The 19836-nt window shown below is 43.7% G+C and overlaps 1 protein-coding gene and 1 long non-coding RNA gene across 5 annotated transcripts in view; one reads left to right on the forward strand and one right to left on the reverse strand.

Annotated features, from left to right (window-relative positions):
- LOC115571190 (glutamate receptor ionotropic, delta-1-like) overlaps window positions 1–19275 on the forward strand; it is a 418849-nt gene extending 399574 nt beyond the window's left edge. For 2 of the 3 annotated variants that reach the window (XM_030400349.1, XM_030400351.1), the window contains exons 15-18: window positions 1843–2009; window positions 7721–7961; window positions 10195–10333; window positions 14742–19275. In XM_030400349.1, the coding sequence (XP_030256209.1) occupies window positions 1843–2009; window positions 7721–7961; window positions 10195–10333; window positions 14742–15208 (1014 nt within the window). In that variant the 3' untranslated portion in view covers window positions 15209–19275. The remainder of the gene's footprint in view (window positions 1–1842; window positions 2010–7720; window positions 7962–10194; window positions 10334–14741) is intronic. The other variant, XM_030400350.1, reaches the window with a different exon arrangement.
- Window positions 694–7589, reverse strand: LOC115571191 (uncharacterized). 2 transcript variants are annotated; one of them, XR_003981884.1, is made up of 3 exons: window positions 7493–7589; window positions 7306–7404; window positions 694–959 (listed from the first exon to the last, which is right to left on the reverse strand). It is a non-coding gene; the product is annotated as an uncharacterized LOC115571191 (long non-coding RNA). The 2 variants fall into 2 exon arrangements; XR_003981885.1 differs by lacking the exon at window positions 694–959 and adding an exon at window positions 6179–6528.
- Window positions 19276–19836: the final 561 nt, after the last annotated feature.

Genomic DNA, 19836 nt, shown 5'->3' on the forward strand with positions numbered 1-19836 from the left:
CGGTTCTGCACCTTGGTTGTTCAGAGGCGTGTGTGCCTGATGGTGTGAACAGAGAGGATGCTGGTTAGCAGATACTTCAGCAACATGGAAATCTAATTTACCAGAGTGGAAACCAGAAAATACTGTCTCTGACTCTCGGGCAGCGTCCTGCTTCCTCCTGCTTTACATTTGGGACAGTAGCAGCTCAGTCTGCAGGGACCAGATCAAGACCCGCTTGGGCCACTCAATACAGAGCTGATGAAGCCCCGCCCCTTCCTGTTCCCCTCATGGGATCTTATCTGATAAAACCTTTTGACCGGTAGTGAATGAAGACAGACAGATGATGTATAGATCCTGAATCACACACGATGTCTGTCTGTCTGTCATCAAAGCTTTGATATATAAAACTGTCACAGATATGACGACACACACACGTCTAATATCTTAAATATGTTTAACTTTACGATTAAAGGAGCAGTCTGTAGTTTTAAGTAACGTTTCCACTGACTGATTATTCAGTCATGAAAACAGTTTGTTGATTTAGTTTGTTTGGGCAGAGAATAATCAAATTGACCCCAAAGGACAGCACAAATTATACTGTTTTACTTTGTTTATATGTGGCGGACCCCGCCACCTTTCACAGCACAGTGTATCATTATATTTTACATATATTCATCTGACGTCACTTTGAGTAATCTCTGACTCAACACGAGGTTGTGAACAAATCTTTAATGTCACATGTTGAATTACTGCAAGTTAACTCAAATCCTTAATTAGTTTCTCCAGACGACTCCTGATGTCGCTGCGCTCTCATATTAAAGTTTCATTTCAGGAGTGGAGGTCTGTGCGTAGTGAATGAGGATGTGCAGCTTCTGTTCGTCTCCTTCGTGGTTTTGGTTTCTCCTCCTGCTGAACGCCGCTTTGCTCTCGGCATCCCAGCGTGTCGTCACGTAGCTCTGCACCCCCCAACCCGATGTTACCTGGAGAGGAGAAACAGCAGTCAGAGCATCACAGAGACGTGACGTAGTAATGAGGCTGTAACAGCACGAGTGGATCTTAAAATTCTGCAGGAGGGAGGAGAGACGCACACACACACACACACACAAACAATTAGCAGTGACAGTGAACAGGTTGAAGTGAAGCAGCTGCTGCCGACACAGTCGAAACACCCACATCCACTCAGTCTGCACCCCGCTGCTGTTCTGTGTCTCCTCCTCCTCCTCCTCCTGCAGCTGAGAGGACACACCTCGTCTGCATATCAACAAACTGTTGTAGAAAGTGACGCTGACTTGTTTAAGATTACAACAGGAGGGCAGCTGTCATTTAAAGGCGCCTGATGAAAGGAGACTTTTAGAGACGACTTTGTTAATGGAGAATATTTATCATCTCTTTGGTAGTTTGTCTGTTCGCTTGTTTCCAGAATTCTCAATAAATCACACGTCACAGCTTTTATTATCTGCTGTAAAAGCTCTTTATTCACGACGCTCCTGTGGAGGCTACAGGTGAAAGGATGACGGATGGTACAGAATCATAATAACTGATACACCGATGACACTTTCAGGGCTCAAGATGATGAATGATTCGCTGGACAAGTCGCTCTAACACAGAGGATTAGTGTCCAGTGTTGGTGAAGTGAAAGTAGCTGATCGTTTATGTAATTACAAGCTTGGATATCTTTAAATCTGGTGTACAGATTTTAATAAATGTTGTCAGCACACTGGCCAAAGGAAACACTGACTCCATATACGATCCATCATCACGCAGCTTCACACCAACATTCACCTGTTGAGGTGTTTTTGTGGTCGACTCGTCATGTTTCAGCGTTTTCCCCTGTAACTTATTTTCCCTCGCTCTGTGTCGCAGGCGAAGAAGAGTCCCTACGCCTTCCTGTGGGACATGGCGGTGCTGGAGTACGCGGCGCTGACGGACGACGACTGCACCATCACCGTGTCAGGAAACAGCATGAGCAGCAAAGGCTACGGCATCGCCATGCAGCACGGCAGCCCCTACAGAGACCTGTTCTCCCAGAAGTAAGTGACTCCAGACGACGACGCGCTCGGCAGGGAGCCTGATAACATATTCTGATATCTCATGTGTTCACAGATTTCAATTTAAATCACTTCTAATCAACTTTTAACGTTCCGTGTCAGGACGAGCCAACAGTCCAACAGATGAGTTAACAAACTTTAATAACTCAACATCCAAATGTATCAAAATATAAACTTTATGTAACAAACATAAAATAAATGAGTTACTTTATTACCCAACAGTCAAATTTACTCAAAACATGAGGTACTAAAATCTTCATCGACTGAACTAAAAGATACTAAACTAAATATATAATCTGTGAATAAATAATTAAATGACATTTTCTCATATCATCACAAGAGATTTCTTTTTTCTTAATTTTGTTTTTTAATGCATGAAGAGTAAAAAAGTTTCCCTAAGAAGTATTAGTTTTATTTTTTCTCATTTGTGAATTAATCCTAAAAAAATGTTTTAAAGAAAAAGATAAATTTTGAAAACACCAAAAACAATTGTGCAAAAACAGAACGGAAAATAAATAAAACATTTTAAACAGTGAAAAGAAAGTTCCAGAAGAAATATTTCATCTTTTGTTTTCATGCGTGAATTTTATTTTGCTGCCGCATCATTTTTCTTCTCTTCTGCGTCATAAACACAAAAGTATTGTGTCACAATTTATATCAGACTAAACTTGTCCTACAGGGCCTCCATGTTTTTCATCTTACACAATTCATTCAATTTACAAAGGCTGAAAAAAAAAGGGTAAATCAGGACAGTTGTATCAAACATGTTCGTCTCTTTAAAGCAACACAAGAAGATTTATTTAAAACTCGTATTTTTATAGCAACAGCAGGAAAAGTGTCTCAAAGTCATTTTAAAGTGTAATGAAAATAAATGAATTAGTAGAAATTCACACTGGAACAAACAGTGTTAACAGACTGAATCACCTCCTTCAGTCTCAAACATGGCGGCTGGACGTGACCCGGAGCTCCGAGCAGGTTCTTGTTCCAGCGGTACCGCTCGCAGACGAACATGTTAAAGCCGACAGAGTCACAGTTCTGCTCCGACACGTTTGGGATGAGAGCTGTTGGTTTCTGTCAGCTGCTCTCATTGTGCAGTGGAACAAAGTCTGACGTGGAGTTAATGATGAAGCTCGGAGGCTTTTGTCGGGAGTTTGATCCTCTTTGTTGACATTAAGTCTTCATTATCGGCCCGTAACTCCTCGGATGTGAGTGGAGAAGACTGTCAGAGGCAATTACAACAGACTGCCTTTAAATGAGAGGACGCCGACTGTCGGATGAAAAGTGTCACGCTGACTTAGTTGAAACCTGACGGAGCAGTGCAGGTGTGTGAACCTTGTTAAAAAGGTGTTTAGAGGGAGCTGAGAAACTCCTGCAGGCAGATTCTGCTCTGCGTTAAATTAATAACGCTGCTCGACGCTGAAGTCAAATAAGCTCACATGAAACAAGAAGCGCTGTTGTGAAGCGAGAGGGATTATTCACGGCGTGTGTGTGTAAACACAGAGACGTGAGATAATTACTTTTTTGATTTTTCGGAGGCAGATGTTTCAGTAAAGGCTGCAAATATTTCAGGTGAATTCAATCATCCTCTTCAGCGTGCGAGCAGCTCGCTGAGCCGTGGACTCAAACCTCGTCTGCGCTCTCTTCCCAAACTTAAATTGATCCCAGTGCGAGTTTTGGCAAAATCGCAAACATCATTTAGTAAATCTCCACATTATTACATCATGAATTAGCAGTGTGGAGACACATAAGCTCCAAAAACCCGGGAACGTTCTCATCCGTCTCGTATTGATCCACTCCCAGGAAGAGAAACACGAGTTCAAAAACTAATGTGGAGTCAAAAGTTTGATACTTCCTGTTGTTGCTCGCTCAGATTCACTGAATCATAAACCAACAGTGAGTTGGAAGCATAGAAGTCGTTTTTATTGATTATCAGGTAAAAAAGGATCCAATTTAAAGCTGAAGTTGAATCAGAATTAGGGCTGTCAAAGTTAACGCGTTAATAACCATTTAAAGGCAGTCTGTAATTGCCTCTGACAGTCTTCTCCACAGTAATAACTCGTTAACGCAACATCCTCTTAACACTGTTAATTTCTTTAACGCGCAATTAACGCTTGGTAAAAAAAAAAAAAAAGCGCATTGTATGATTTATGGCCGTCGATGGCAGCTGTAGTCTTGATCCAGAGGGCGGCAAAAGAATAAGAAAGGGAATCAGAAGAAGAAGAAGCAGGGTTGGCGTTCGGGAAAAACACGGTGGACTGAAAAGGAAATGGAGAAAGGACTTATGAACGGCAAATTCACTTTCAAAACACTGCCAGATGGTTCGGTCCATAGAACAAAAGTTATCTGCACGTACTGTCGACATGAAATGAGTTACCACTGAAGTACGTCGAGTCTCAGATATCATTTGCAAGTCAAACACACGGCAGATGCAGAGAGCTCACCGTCCCCCTCGCCAATAGCTGACATCACCATGTTTTGATCCCATTTAGGGTGAGGGGACATTTACTGAGCCTTTTATTTTCCTGCATGATTTGAAGTGTTGAATAAACATTTTCATAAAGCAAGCATATCTGCCTTTTCTTATGTTATTAAAAGTATTAAGAACATGAAAAAAATGTGCCCAAAAAATTGCGATTAATTTGCAATTAATCGTGAGTTAACTATGGACAAATTGTGATTAATCGCGATTAAAAAGATGAATCGTTTGACAGCCCTAATCAGAATATTAAATACAGCTGTCAACTCAGCTGATGTCACTCAGAAAGTCTGTTGGCCCGCGAAAACCAAAACAGAGAGAAACGAGCATAAAAATAATAATTTGTCTTCATGTTTAAAGATTTCTGCCTCCGGCTCGGTGAGATGGAGGCGACCTCCACAGAGTTCACTGCTTTTAATAAAATGATCATTCAGCAGCAAAAATGTTCCCAGAACAGCAACTCTGATTATTATCCTCACAGAATAAAAACATTTTACTCTGGTTCTCCTCAACTTTTATTTTTTGTCGCTCAGTTTCAAACAATAAAAAAATAAAGTCAAATTTAGTTTCCCCTCTGTTTCACACGTGAAAAACACACAAGCTGAGCTTAAAAACTTTCTGTGAACACAAAAACGAAGTGAAATGTGTTTCTGAAGCAGAATTCTCTTTCTGTTTTTTAATAGTTCACACTGGCTTTGGGCTTGATTTGCATAAAGTAGCCAGATTTCAGTTCTGTGCAGCTGAGGAGCAGCAACGTGACACACCGTCTCTTCAAACTTGACGCTGTGCTCCCAGAATGCACGGCTGCGTGGAAATGTAGATCCTTAGAACATCACAGACTTCATCAATCGGGGCGTCTGAATGATATTCTGTCTTCTTCATGACGTCTCGTCTGCCGCTGCAGCTCACAGGAAACACCTTCAACCACCTTCATATTGAAGACTGATTTTTCAGAGAAATATAATTTTTGTAAGAAGAGAAATGTGTGAGCTCAGCAGGACGCTGCAGCGGTCACCAGGTGTAAATGTTCCTGTGATTTGGTGTGTGGATTGAAAAGCAGCGGGTCTCACAGCCGCTCTGTAACGTTATGATGTGGGCAGCTATTATACAGCCGCTCACAGCTGGAGCCCGGAACAAATGTCTGATGTGGGCCGCACGCCATCACAACCTCCTCCTGTAACTTCCTGTGTGATTACAGCGAGGAGGAAAAGTCAGATAGCGATTGTGATCGTGGCGGCAGCATTAATAGAGACAGTAACGGAGCATTAGCAGCTGCAGATCGCTAACGGGCTCTCTGGGATGTGTTCGTGCTCCCCGTGGCTGCGTGGGAGAAACGCCCGCCGCCTGAGAGCAGCTCCACACCGACATGTCATTTACACCTCCTCCCCCTCGTGTCCCGTTGACTTCCATCTTCACCCCTCTCTCTCTCTCTCTGCAGCTCTGTGTGGTCCTCTCTCGTCCTCTCTGGTCAGGTTCAGCCAGCAGGTCAATCCTGTTTCTCAGACCTGCTCTGAGCTGCGTACCTGACGAGAGATCGGATCACCTGAGGGGAGGATGAGACTCAGTACAGTCTGAATATGTTCATGTGTGTCACAAGGTGCACCGTGCTGTAAAAAGTACACAGAAGCCACCAATAAGCACAGCTCCACATCAGGAGCCTCCACCTGCTGTTGGTGGTGCAGAGCATCTGCATCAGGATCTGAAATCCTAGTTTCAGTGTGTGATATTAAGTACACGCCACGCAAACTTCACAAGAGTCCGATGGCCCTTTACACCACCTACTCTCTCAGTTGTAGTTCTGAAAAGGTTTCCTGCCGTGCGTCTTCTGTTCAGACGTCGTCTTCTTCTTGCAGCTCCCCTCGTGGTCGCTCTGTCGGTGGCAGATTGCAGCTCCGGTCTGGTTCACCGTCGGCCTGTGGGACTGTTTCTCATCACGGCCTCCCCTCTTCCTTCTCCTCCCTCTGCACCTCACACGTCCTCTTTAATTAAGGACTTCTGTGTTTGTTTAGGGATTAATTTGTGGCTCTGAATGGAGACAAAACGTTGGTTAGTAATGAAGTTTCGTGCCCGGCCCGGTTCAGCAGGCGTCCAGCAGCTCGAGGCGTCCTGGCAGCACGGCGCTCGGGGACAACCGGGAATAATGTGCCCGGGTGTTAAATTGAGGGCAGAGCTATTGTTCAGTGCAGAAACCATTATCTCCACGTTTCCAACCATCATTTTAATACCTAGTCCCCTAACTGCTATATTACCTCCATCCCTGCTTTCCATTTGATAATCCTGCCATTAATAACCTTTGCAGACTTTGTTGCTTCTGCTGCTCATTTGTGCTGTGAAACTATTTTGTCCTCGGGGTGTTTCGGGGGGTAGTAGATGGAAACTGCAGTGCGCTGACCTTCAACATGTTCACGCTGAGTTGAGCAGATTAAATACAGCAAATTGGGCTCTGATTTTACTGCAGCTAAAAGCAGATTGGACTTCAGTGGTTGCGGCAGAGTTTGCTTAATTAACTCCATAACTCAACGCAACGAGAACAGCGGGCCTGCTGGACGGGACTTAATGTGTGTCGCTAACCAACGCGTCCGTGTGAAGGAACTGTGGCGATGTTTCAGGTCAGAGTGCAAAGATGAAACGATGCGAGCTGCTTCCTGCATCAGTGTGGAGGATCTATTTAATATCTCCTGTGCTGCTCCAGGAGATCCACACAAGTCAGTTTTAAACGTGAGCTTGGTCCCAGACCTCTGAATCACTGCTGACACCAATGTTTTTGTACATACTAATGGTGGAAATCACAGAGTAACTCACCATACACTTGACAGTGACAAAGGATAGATGGATCCAGTCAGGGAGGTCATGTGTGCCAGCATATTAATGTAAAAGTGCTAGAGTGTCGTTAAAGCAAATCTGTTGGGAAAGAAATTTAACCGGTTAAACACCTCAAAAAACAATCTTAAATAATCTGTATATAAAAAATTCAGTCGCGCTGATTCACCTTCAGCTTTATGGGCCAGAACATGAAAACTGCTGCATTTGTTGATGAAACACAAAACTCACTTTCCTCTAAAGAAGCACACGAGCTGACAGTTGATCCACGCTGATTGTTCCTGAATGACAGTCAGATGTGTTACTGACTGAAGGCTCCAAACAGTGACTAGTATATTTAACATGTCATGGGATTCTCTACAGATAAAGCTTCTCTGACTCACCTGTTCTCCTTCAGGATCTTGGAGCTGCAGGAGAAAGGCGACCTGGACATCATGAAGCAGAAGTGGTGGCCTCGCACCGGCCGCTGCGACCTCAGCAGCCACGGCAGCACCCACCCCGACGGCCGCTCCCTCAAACTGCACAGCTTCGCGGGCGTCTTCTGCATCTTGGCCGCCGGCCTGCTGCTGGCCTGCCTGGTGGCCGGGCTGGAGGCTTGGTGGAACAGCAACCGCTGCCGCCAGGAGCAGCCCAAAGAGGTGACCGAGCACAGGGCCCGGCGGACGGGCCAGCGGGGGGAAGACACTGCCACACTCTACTTTAAGGATCCAGCCGCAGACGCGAGCCCCGACTTAGTGGAGCTCCAGTACACCCAGCTGTAGAGGAGAGAGGGTTAGGACAGTTAGTGGAGAGCTGGGGGACAGAGGGAGGGCAGGCAGGGCAGACAGGTAGATGTGCTCTGTGCCACAGCAGCCCTGATTGAAATCAAATTTGGTCTCTTATTATTACCCCCCTCCATGTTTTCTTTTATCCGTCCATCGCTCCTCACTCACCTCGGCCTAAACTGACACACACAGAGCTCATCAGTTTTTGTTAAACCACATGGAGCACACAGCACACCCCACCTGACCATCACCTGTACTAATACGCTCATGAACCGACAGCCTGTCCACCCACTCGGGGCTCGTCCCTCCTCGCCTGGACGCGTACACTCGAGGCCTTCGGCAAACAGCGAAATGAAAACATCGGATTAAACCGGCGAGTCAGGATTTGGCTATCGGCATGTCCTGTATGTTTCCCAGCAAACCCCCCTGCTGCAATGGCCGAGTGCACCCGCAGACTTTAATGATTAATTCCCACAGTGCCGGATCTGTAACCATTCAAGTGCTCTGAATTGAATTATTGTTATAAACTCATTTTCTACAGTGAGGCTTTGCTAGTTTCCTGCACCCAGGGGTTCAGAAGAGAGATTATAATTAACAGGAGGAAGATCGCTCAGGCACACGACCGTAACACACACGTTCACTTCATCGTGGACGACGTCAAGAGACACAACAGTAATTTATCAAACCTGAGTGAACCTTTAAAGTGCAGCTCAGCCTGGTTTTAACATTCACAGTCAGTCCGGATCATTCACTGTTGTTGCCAACAAGCTTCACAAAGTGCCTACTGAATAAAAACTCTGCAGACGACACTGTGACAGCCCAGCAGATACATGGTAGTTTAGTGCACATCAATATCAATAAAATGTGTTAAAGCTGAATATTACACACATAGTTCAACAGTCACATTGTGTCCCAGTAACAAACTATTTCCTAATTTTAACAAGATTTGGAGTTTGTTTGGCATTTACACAAGAACAATGAGAGTGTCATCATGAAAAGACTTCAGGAAACAAACTAATTCAGCAGCTACACTTAATGCTCCTCCGACAAATCTGCTTTGATCACTAGGTATCATATTGTTATGGCTAAAATGTTAGCATAAAGCTAACATGATCATCCAGTTTGCGTCTACTTTCACTCTTCATTTAGCATGAAGTTGTGAACGGACTGCGAGCGTCCAGGCTTTGACTATCCCCGTCAGAAATCACCACAACTGAAGCCGTCATATTAGAAATGTTTACATAAACGCCATCAACACAAACTGATGACGTCTTGAAGGGTTGTTCCATTTCATAGGGGGAGTTATACCTCTGTTCTGAGGGGCAGGTGGAGGAAAAAGTTAAATCATTTAGTCTGACACCAAGTCGATGCTAATTACGTTTACATCTGCAGTCAGTCTTGTTTCTTAGTTTAAGATTTCAAAGCTGTTGGCAAAAAAATACAATTTCAAACAGAATGTGAAGAAATAACATTATGCTGTCTATGTTAGCATGCTAACCAGCTAGCTCCAGGCTGTCCATCTGTGTAACGCCAACACTTCCCTGGTGCTTCAAGTTCACAGTCTGGAATGCTAGCTGCACAGCTAACTGAGCTAACTAGTTAATGGCAGCTCCAGCTAGCAGCAGTTAGCGGTTACTCACCCCCCCATGTGTTTTGACTTCTTACATATTGCACCTTTACCGTCTGGAACTGGGACACAAGCTGGACACTTAGAGCTCTTATGAAGGCTGCACTCGAACATAAACTGACCTCAGACCTGCATGTTTTACCTCCAGACAACAACATTCACCTGCGCTGCCGAACACAACGCACACCTCACCAGAAACACACCAGGTTTGTGTCATGTGACAGGGGACAAAATGGCAGCAAAGCTTTGCCGTGGATCCATAAACTAAAGTGTGAGCAGACAGTAGACGTTGGGTGTGTCGCCCTGTAGCAGTAAGATTGTCTCCAACATCCCGGTCCATAACCCCCTGCTACTATCACTGTGTCACGTCTTATTGCAAATTATATGTCAATGTGGACACCCGTGTTATCTCCCCTCCCTCTCTCCATCTATCCTTGTCATTTTTTTTATTTACACTTGACTGTCTATGATCTCGTGCAGGTTACTAAGGATTACAGACTGGCAAGGGTTTCTGGTCCATTGACATATAATGACATTACAACTGCTTCATCGGAGGGGAGGAGGGACATTTGGACAGACAGAGAGAGAGGCTGGGATGAAGCAGAAGCTATTGATACAGGTCAGAATAGACCTCCTATACAACTATTTAAAATAAAGACAAAACAAAAGAAGACAATCATATCTGTGCCATCGCCAAGGTCCTTTTGTTTTGTTGATATTTTTGGTCAATTGTAAATCTGAAGCTGAGTAGAAACGTGCCTCGCACCTGTTGTTCTGTGAAAATAAATATTCCAGTAAATGTGAACAAGAGTTAAAATGCTGGGATTTGTTTCAAGGCACCTAAATTGATTTACTTTAACTAACATCATCTATTATATTCTCCTCCATGTAACATAAACTAAATAACATGAGTACATGTCAAAAGGTGGAAGATCAACGAAGACGACACTAAAAACCAAAACTTAATGCAGACGCCTTGTCGTTAAACTTTCTTCGTGCTCATTAAACCTTCCACTGATAAAACCGCTGACGCTAATTATCAATTTGCTTATCAGAAAATTGATCAGGAAGTTATTTACAGAACCAGATGTCTCGGCTCGGTCTTAATTGCAATTGATTTGAATTTGGGCGTTTGCTCTTCGCAGACGACTTGATGATTAACTCTGTAATTGACGTCGCTCCGACTCACCTTTAACTGCACCTGCCGCTGTTAGAACCTTTCTGTTTCTCCTTACTTTGTTTCACTTGATCATCTTTTAACTGTATGAACACATTCCATAAGAGCTGACCTCACTTTTACCTGTTGTCGCCGTCTCAAACAGACAAAACAATTACACTGTGATAAATATCTAAATATATCCTGCAACCAGTTTCAGTGCCTTTTAATTACAAACTGGTATAATTTCTAACCCTTTAAAATTACTTATCAAGATAATTACTGTTGCCTGTCCTTAAAATAATTTTCTATTTAATACTGAACATTGGAGAACAATCTGTGATTTTATCTTCAGACTCGTTGCATCAAAGTTATTAAAGCAGATTGGACAAATATTTCTCAGAGGCAGAAATCTTCTTTGTGTTTCAATGTGTCGCAGTGCAACAGAAGAGCCTCACAAAGCCAGACTTCATTGGGAAAACTCTGATTTTAGACTTTACACTTTGTGAGTGCCACTTAGCAAACTGCCAAATTAGCCTTTAGAGTCTTAAAGTTTGATTTTGTAAAGTGACGCATGGTTCTGCAACTGTTTGGCTAACGTGCGCTCAGAACTACAATGAACGATGTGTGCTTCTGCTTTGGTTGAAAAATAATGCAAAAACTAGACGGGACTCGAGTCAGGACGTGTTAAAACTGAAATATCTCAGATGGTTTTTCCCTCAAGACGTTCTGGAGATAATTTTGGGTGAACTGCTCCTTTAATGATGCCAACAGCTCAGTAGGCTAACTCACTAGCTCGTAGGTTTAATCCAGGAGATTTAAGTGGAATATACAGTAGATTCTGCCTCTGAGAAACGTCCGGTCTGCGCGGTAGAAGTGAGCGACCTCATCTTGGCCACACTCGTCTTACAGGGAGAGATGCTGATATCAAAGACAGCGATTATAAAAAAAAAAGACTTCTTTGCTTAAGAGTTTAAACGTTTCTGAGGGCCACTTGAATCCAGAAAGGAGCAGAAAATGTTCTTATCACACTCGAGCACAACCCACTCACCAGTTGTAGTGTTCTCAGAGTAGCAGGAGGGAGAGTGATTTAAATCCCCCCCCACCAGCAGCGCTCATTAAAAGAGCTGTTTGTTTTCCAAATTAATGGACGGCTGTTGTTTTCTTCTCTTCCACTTACATCACCAGTCTTTCTTTAACGACCGGCTGAGGTTTTAATCCCGGGCATTTATTTATTTAGGCGAGCCGCCAGTTTGACGCCGCACAAAACATATTTTAATGAGACGGCCGTCCGCTGAAACAATAACCTGCACTGAGATGCTTTAATTGGCTCTGAGAGGAGCTCTTTGAGGCTGGAGAGGGATCGTTCACACCTGCTCGGCCTCGTGGATGTTTACATGTTCCTTTAAGGTTCATACAAAGGCAGCAGACAGATGCTTTAGCCTCCGCTGAGCTCACACAGTGAATCAAGATGCACTGAGACTCTGAGCTTTCCTCAAGTGTGCTTTACAAGCTGCTCTCTGCGCCTGTTATTACACCGTATCACAGGAAGTGCTCTCTCCACCGCTCTACCTCAACGCCACATCACGATGACGCCTTTCAGAGACCGACCGCTCGTCCTTTGATTTCTATTAACCTCTCATTAGTCGCTTTCCTGCTAATCGGGGCTGTCGCTTCTTCTGGGGGAGAAATTTAACACTGTGCTTTTTAAAATCTTACAAACACTAATTTATAGTCACTGCTTCTAAATGTGAATGTTGTCGGGAGGAAGGGACAGAAATTCAACAAATTCCCAACTGGACGAGGAGCATGTAACTTTTTTAAAGAATAAAAATCACAAAGGATAAAGTTATAATCCTTAAGATTTCAGTCCTGGTGGATTAACAATAATAATGAGTTTGACACACGTATCAGTAAACCTGCCTCAGACAGAGGAAGAACAATTAGTTCAAACAAACCAAAATGCCAAAAATAAATTGACAAAAAAAAAAAGCAACCTAATCGCCAGAATAAATGTTGGCAGGTAACGTTTCTGCAAATGTTACGTTTCTTTAAGTTGAGTTTTCAGTTTGATGTCGTCACAGCGCTGTGCTGCGGTTCAGGAACAGAGAACAGAATAATAACAATATTAGTTTCACACGTACAAACGTTGAAACACAGTCTTGAACTGTGGTCACTGGCTCGGCAGCCTTCAGCACCGTCACACAAAATGTGACCGTGAGATGTTTTTGTCAGTGTGACGCTTGAACTGCAGAAACTTCACCTGCCAACATTTGTTCCCTTCAAATAGCTGCAAAAATTGAAGCCCAACCAAGCTGGGATTTTTGGAACAAATGTTGATATCAAGTTAAAAAATTCCAATATTTATATAACAGCATATTCTACTGATTAATGCACTGAAACAGGAAATATAATCGTAAATCAGGCCGAGCATACGACTCATCTGTGACGGCTGATATCAGTGAAGAAAGATAAAACTGAGCTGTAACTGTGTGCAAGGATGACGACTGAAGTATTAATTATATTAACTGTGAAACAGAATCACATAATATAAACAAAGTAAATGGCTCCTGCTGATTAAAATGATTGAATGTTCATAAATTAATTAAAAAATGTGTCTCATATGATGAAACTCTTGAGGATTATAACTTTAAAAGTTAAATAAAACAAAAAGCAAACTTTCTGTAAATCGGTCGGGGGGGTAACATAACTGAATATGTGTTTATTAATTTACAGTGTAAATGTGTCATTGTTCTGAATATCACTTGTGTCACTGTGACGACTTACTGTGACTAATATCATTAAACCTCTGAGCTGAATCCGATGCTGGAGCTGACCGTGCTGCGTTCAGGAACGTTTCCTGACTTCACACGTTTGTTGTAAAGCGAGCGTTCGTTTCAGATCCTGTCAGAAAACACACGACACCGACGGGCTGCAGGGACTGAAGCTGCATCCATTCACAGACGTGTCTGGAATTTGGATTTAGACCCGAAGCGTCACTTGATATGCGAGTCACGGCTGCTATCTCCCTCTTTACCCCTCGTCCTTTACCTTCCCATGACCCAGTGTGCTGAGGCAGACCTGCGGTTCAACAGGGAAACACTCAAGTGTCTATTAATGCCTAACAAGTATGCATGGCTGCAGTCGGCAGGAGATGCACCGTCAGCCAATGTTTTGATTAAATTGTTCTGATAGGGAACCGATCCTCCTGTACACAGTGTACCGGCTCCAAGGGCAGCGAGGGAGAAGCAGGCACAGAGGGGAAAGAAAACAGAATATTTTCAGCTCAGCGAGAAGAGAATAAAAACTCACAGATTCGTCTTTTATGACCTGAATTTTAAACTGACCGTGAAACTCAGCTCAGTCTTTGTGCTCGAAGCTAAAATGAAAAGAATTCAAGATCCAGATTAAATCCAAACTCAATCATTCCTTCACACGTTGAAAACAAACGAATGAGAATGCAGCCTCGAACAGCTTTACAACAAACTTCCTGCAGTCGGTTTGGCTCCAGGATCGTTTTCCTCCAGACATCAAACCGTTAATATCCACTGGCCAAGTTTGATTTCAAGGCGCACATTCAAATTGGTTTCTGTGGCCTCAGTTCCCACTGGGCTTCTCACAGCAAACGACAAACAGAAACACGATGCTGTCTATCATCCGGCATGCTGATAGCAGTCCATCAGTTCAAAACTAAAGGCCACGACCAAAAGCCATGACAGATTGAGAATGCATGGAGCACCAGCAGACCTGAATCAGTCTGAGAAACCGGCCCATCGCCAATCTCAGCCTCTGTGTCCCTCCTCCCTCCTCTCCTCCCTCCCCCTGTCTCTCCTCTGTCCTCCTCCACCCCCGCCTCCTCCTCCTCTTGTAGGACAAGGAGGTGAATCTGGAACAGGTGCATCGTCGTATGAACAGTCTTTTGGACGAGGACTTGGCCCACAAGCAGATCCCCGGCCCCTCTATCGAGATCTCTGCGCTGGACATCGGCAGCATGCAGCCCAGCCAGGCCTCTCTGGTGCCGGGGCCGGAGTCCGTGCGGGACTACCCGCCCTCGGGCCTCGCTGTGACCACCTTCCTCCCAGGGGAGGGGGTGCCGCCTCCGCCTCTACCCCACCCTCACCATGGGGGGACCCTAGGCAGGACGCTCCCCCCATCCCAGGGCCCTGGCAGCAACACGTTGCCCCTGCACCACCCGCTCAGCAGCACCAGCCTCAGCGGCAGCATGCAGTGCAAACACCGGGCTCCCAACGGGGGGCTCTTCCGGCAGAGCCCTGGCAAGACACCCATGCCAATGTCCTACCAGGCAGTCTCCGCAGGACCCATACCCGAAGCCATTGATGCCACCCACAGTACATCCATATAGTGATAGGAGGGGGGACGGGCGGTGGGACGGGACCGGGTCAAACTGCATCAACGATCAGTCGCTCTCTGGACTCTGGTCCGGTTTTGGATTTGAGGCGAGTTAGAGGAGAATTATTAGAGAAGGAAAAAAAAACAACATATGTACAAAGTAAAAAAGATTTTGTATCTCACTACCTGTTCAGAAACGCTGATGTTACAAAAAAAAAAAAAACAAACACAAAAAAAAAGAGGCGGGGTTTGTGGGCGGGTGGCGGGTGTAATTTTTCTCTTGTACATACGTGTAAATACCAAGAGAACGAAGTGAGGTTAAAGTGTATTTTGAATATTCTCAATTTTTGAAGTTGAGTTATAAAAAACCAACAAAACCAGATAAAAAATATATATATACATTGATGAAAAAGTTATGACTGTTTGAATGGCTTTGTAAATTTTGTTCAATATGAAACAATGACGCGAAATTCATTGTGATTGTTTTCTAAGTGCCGAAATTAAACGATGTCTCTCCACAACTCATCGATGTAAACGACTACCCATGATGCACCGCTGTAGGGACATGTTAGTGTTGGACACCTACTGTTATGCACCTCTGTACCAACCCTATATATATCTTCAGCATCGGACGAAAATGATCACAATTCTTTCTTTTTCTTTTTTTTTCTTTCATTTGTATCGAATATATAATATACGTTGTTTTTTCAAATCAACAGTCTACATTCATTTTCTTTACGTTGACTGTAAATGGTGTATCATTCAAACAAAGGGGGGAAAACAAGTGGGTTTTTATCCGGGTCATATTTTACACACAGCTGAGTGGTTTGTTTTTTATAGTAGCGTTTTATTTGGCATCAGTTCTGTCAGGTGACGAGTTTCAGTTTGTAAAGAGAGGAAACAGAAGAAGAAGAAGGAGGAGAGACTGTTTGGCTGCGATCACACAGACTTGATCGATATCAAAACTGGAAATTAATAAAAGTTTAACTGGTTCCAGGAGGATGAGACCTGCAGGTCTACTGGACCCAGCGTCCGTTTACATCCATTATTCTTTCAAATTAAACACAATAACACTCTGCTTATTGTGTTTGGATCCGGACAGCTTTGTTTAGCCGGTCCCCTCCAGAAATCAGCGCTCGGCCCTCAAACGTACGCACACAAAGAGCAGAAGGAACCGGTTCTGATCCAAGAGGCAGTCCAAATGCTCTGAAGTTAACCTGCCGAGCCAGATGGTTCTTACACAGAGCCACCATGATCAGATCAGCAGGAGGAGAAGCTTTGGATTTACCAGCGCAACAGAACTTTTTGTGAATTACCTTCACACTAAACAGAATCGCCTCCCTTTCAAACAAAAACTGAACCAATTATGAAAAACCAGACTGGCCCTCGGTAGAGTGCATACCTCAGCAAAGGCCCAACAGTCTCTTTTGTATTCATTCATCAATTCAGCCACTCAACAATGTCTGGAGTTTTGCAAATGTGGGGGGGAAATAAAAGTCCTTTCTCACAATGTTACAGAAAGTGAGAACAAATTCCAGGATCTTTATCTGGTTCCAAACTAGAAGCTCAGTAGTTTTTGTTGTTATACTGCCGACAAACCAACCAAAAGACAGCTGGAAACACTGACGACGGCAGTGATCACGTTAATGAGACGTTGTTAGAGCCTGAAGAAACATCTGAAGGAGTCGCTCGGTGCTCACAGAGAAGTTGTGACAAAAGGTTTCTGGTTGACATGAAGCTAAAGATCCAAACAACACAACCATCTGAAAGCCCTTTTACCCACAATCCTCGGTTGACACTTTTTGTTGTGTTTTGAGCCTCGGGGTGAGAACGGTCCGGTGTCGGTGAACGCAGCCTCACAGTCTCCCACCTTCTTTTATTTGTTATATTTAACCTAAAGAAGAAGAAAAAGAGTCTTGTAGAAAGATCTATCCGCTCTATAGATACGTCTTTAATTTTTGATACTAGAGAATTTAATGTGAGACACTTGTATACAGGTTTTTCTCCTGCAAAGCAGAGCAGTTATTTTAATCACAGCGAGAGAGAGAGAGTGACAGCGAGAGGCCTCATATTCCCACAAGTCATTTCTAATGAGATCCATTATCACCTGCAGGGATGACAGAGGGCGTCATTATCCAAAGTGCAATCAGAGGCGGGAGCTGGTGGAGAGTCTGCAGGTGCCATACCTCAACTGCTTGTAATATAGACGGGATCTGATTATGTTTGCTAAACACTGGATTGTTTTCTGGATGGAGGTCTATACGATGAACCTTTAGGAAACACGAAACCACACACTCCACCCGCCGCTCTGCTTTCATAAGTGCAATTAATGTGCATTTATGGGCCTGATGAGTTTTGAGTCTTCATTTGCCAGACGTGTTGATCGAACACACGAGTCAGAGGGAAGGTTTCCACTCCGAGAAGCTGTGGTGTCGGCAGAGGAAGTGGAGGAACGAAGGGCTTCATTCCTTACATTTACTTTGTAGACGGGACAACAAGTCTTATATGATCAATCAGACAGACGGTACGTTTAGTGCTCGGCTGACAACATGGAACAGCAGCAGCGCTGAATGACTTTATCTCAAAGTACGGTCCACACCGAGAACTACAGAAAAACGTGTTGAAAAGACGTCCAGCAGAGAGCAGAAAGGAAGTTTCTGTGAGGTCGTTTTCTCTTTTCAGCGTTCTCCATTGATGTCCAACTGACGTCCTCACACGGCTCGAAATTAAAGTTTCTGAACTGTAATTTCAGACTTCAAAAGTTAAAGTTTTTACGACGACAAAATTTTACTCCATGCAGTGAAAATGACAGGGAGGATTTGAAACCTGAGCCTGAACCTCAGTAGCCTTGATTTAAAGTACTGATCAGCTTGGTTCTGGTCCTCGAGCCTTGGATCATTAGCAAACTTGAGGTTTGGATGGTTGGACGACAGAAACATGGTGGAAGCTGGTGAACACTTGAGGTTTGAATCCTTACTGTAGTTTTTGCTGCATGTAGTAAAATGTGGGCGACAAAAACGTTAATGTCGAACCAGAAGAAGTTCTTTAGACGTCTGAAAGACTTTGGTTCTGACTCCACGGGACGTCTTTTGGATACGTTTCTTCAAAATAGCTATAGATCTGTGGTGTGGGTTTATCTTGCCGTAACATCATCAGTATCTATTGTAAACAGAAGCTAACATCGTGTTGGCTCTAGTAATCGGTGTGGACGGGCCTCTAATTCTGAATAGTATCGATTCGGTCGAACAAGGATGTCACAGTTGGACTCAGAACCAGGACTATATGTTTGAAGACTTTCTTTCTGTCTAACGATGACTTTATGTTTAATATCTGAACACGACGACTACGCTACGCAGCTCAACTCTTTGTTGACTTTGTGTTTCGTCACAAACGAACAGAAACAGTTTTACAGACGAGCTCCACCAGAACCACTGAGGTCCAGTCGGCTCCGCCTGTTGATTTTAGGATTAATGTACTTTATTTTGGTGGATCCGACCTGTTAGAGGAGGTTTAATGTGTTACCATGGATACGGGCCTTGAACATGACATCTGTCCCGAGCAGAAATTCTCTTTATTTAAATTTCTCTGTTCAGAAAACCGTGAATATATCTCATCTCTGCCGACGTGAGTTTAAAGAGCTGATGTTGTGTGAGATCAAACCCGCCGTGTGTTTCTGTGTCTGGAGGAACAAACAGCCGGACTTCAGTTCTGCCTCGTCGGAACCTGTCGGAGGGTTTCTGGACCGCCGGCTCTGACCCGGCTCTCCACTGAACAGACTCTACATGGATGTTTTCTAACTGTGTCAGTAGTTGCTCTTGTGAACCAACTTGCTTTTTACACTGTGCTCCACAACATGACAGACGGAGAGTGTGTGTGTGTGTGTGTGTGTGTGTCGCCTCCTTTATGTTTAAACTCCAGCGCCGCGTCAGAAGATGAAAACATGAACTGTCATAGCATATAGTCTGTCACCGTACATCTAAGGGAGACCCTTATTTTATTTATGAATATGCTGCTTGGAGTTTCTTAATCTTTAATAAAGAAATATGGTTTACAGATTTGAGTCTGATGAGGATTTATTACACACTTATTTCACTAGAGGTCGAACGATACGGTAAAATAAATCATACTGCAATTATTTAAAAAGATAATATGATAATAATACGATTCATGATCAGTGAGAATGATCACAACTTTTATTCTCACTTTAAAAATCCTGATGATGAGACTTTAGTTGGAGTCTAAATCAATCAAACATGTTTTCCTACTTCTACAGAACCGAGTTTAAATGCCGTTTGTAACAGAACTTCATCAAATAAACTGTCATTCTGATGTTGCACTTTGCCGTTTTCGCAATTTTGATTATATTTCACTGATGTGAGGAAACAAATGGCGGTCACAATCCGACTAACTGCCCAGAACTCACAGATAATCAGTTTATAAAGACAGAAAACCATCAAATCGTCACATTTAAGAAGCTGAAACCAGAGAGTTTGTAACTGACAACTACCAGAAGATCTGCAGGATGTAGAACAATATTCACAACAACTGATTCTGACTATTTAAATATTGATTTGATGCGAACAGTCCAGAAGATGTTCGGGTTCATCCAGTCGAGT

Source organism: Sparus aurata, chromosome 20 (genome assembly GCF_900880675.1).
Source record: "Sparus aurata chromosome 20, fSpaAur1.1, whole genome shotgun sequence".
NCBI classification, from domain to species: domain Eukaryota; kingdom Metazoa; phylum Chordata; class Actinopteri; order Spariformes; family Sparidae; genus Sparus; species Sparus aurata.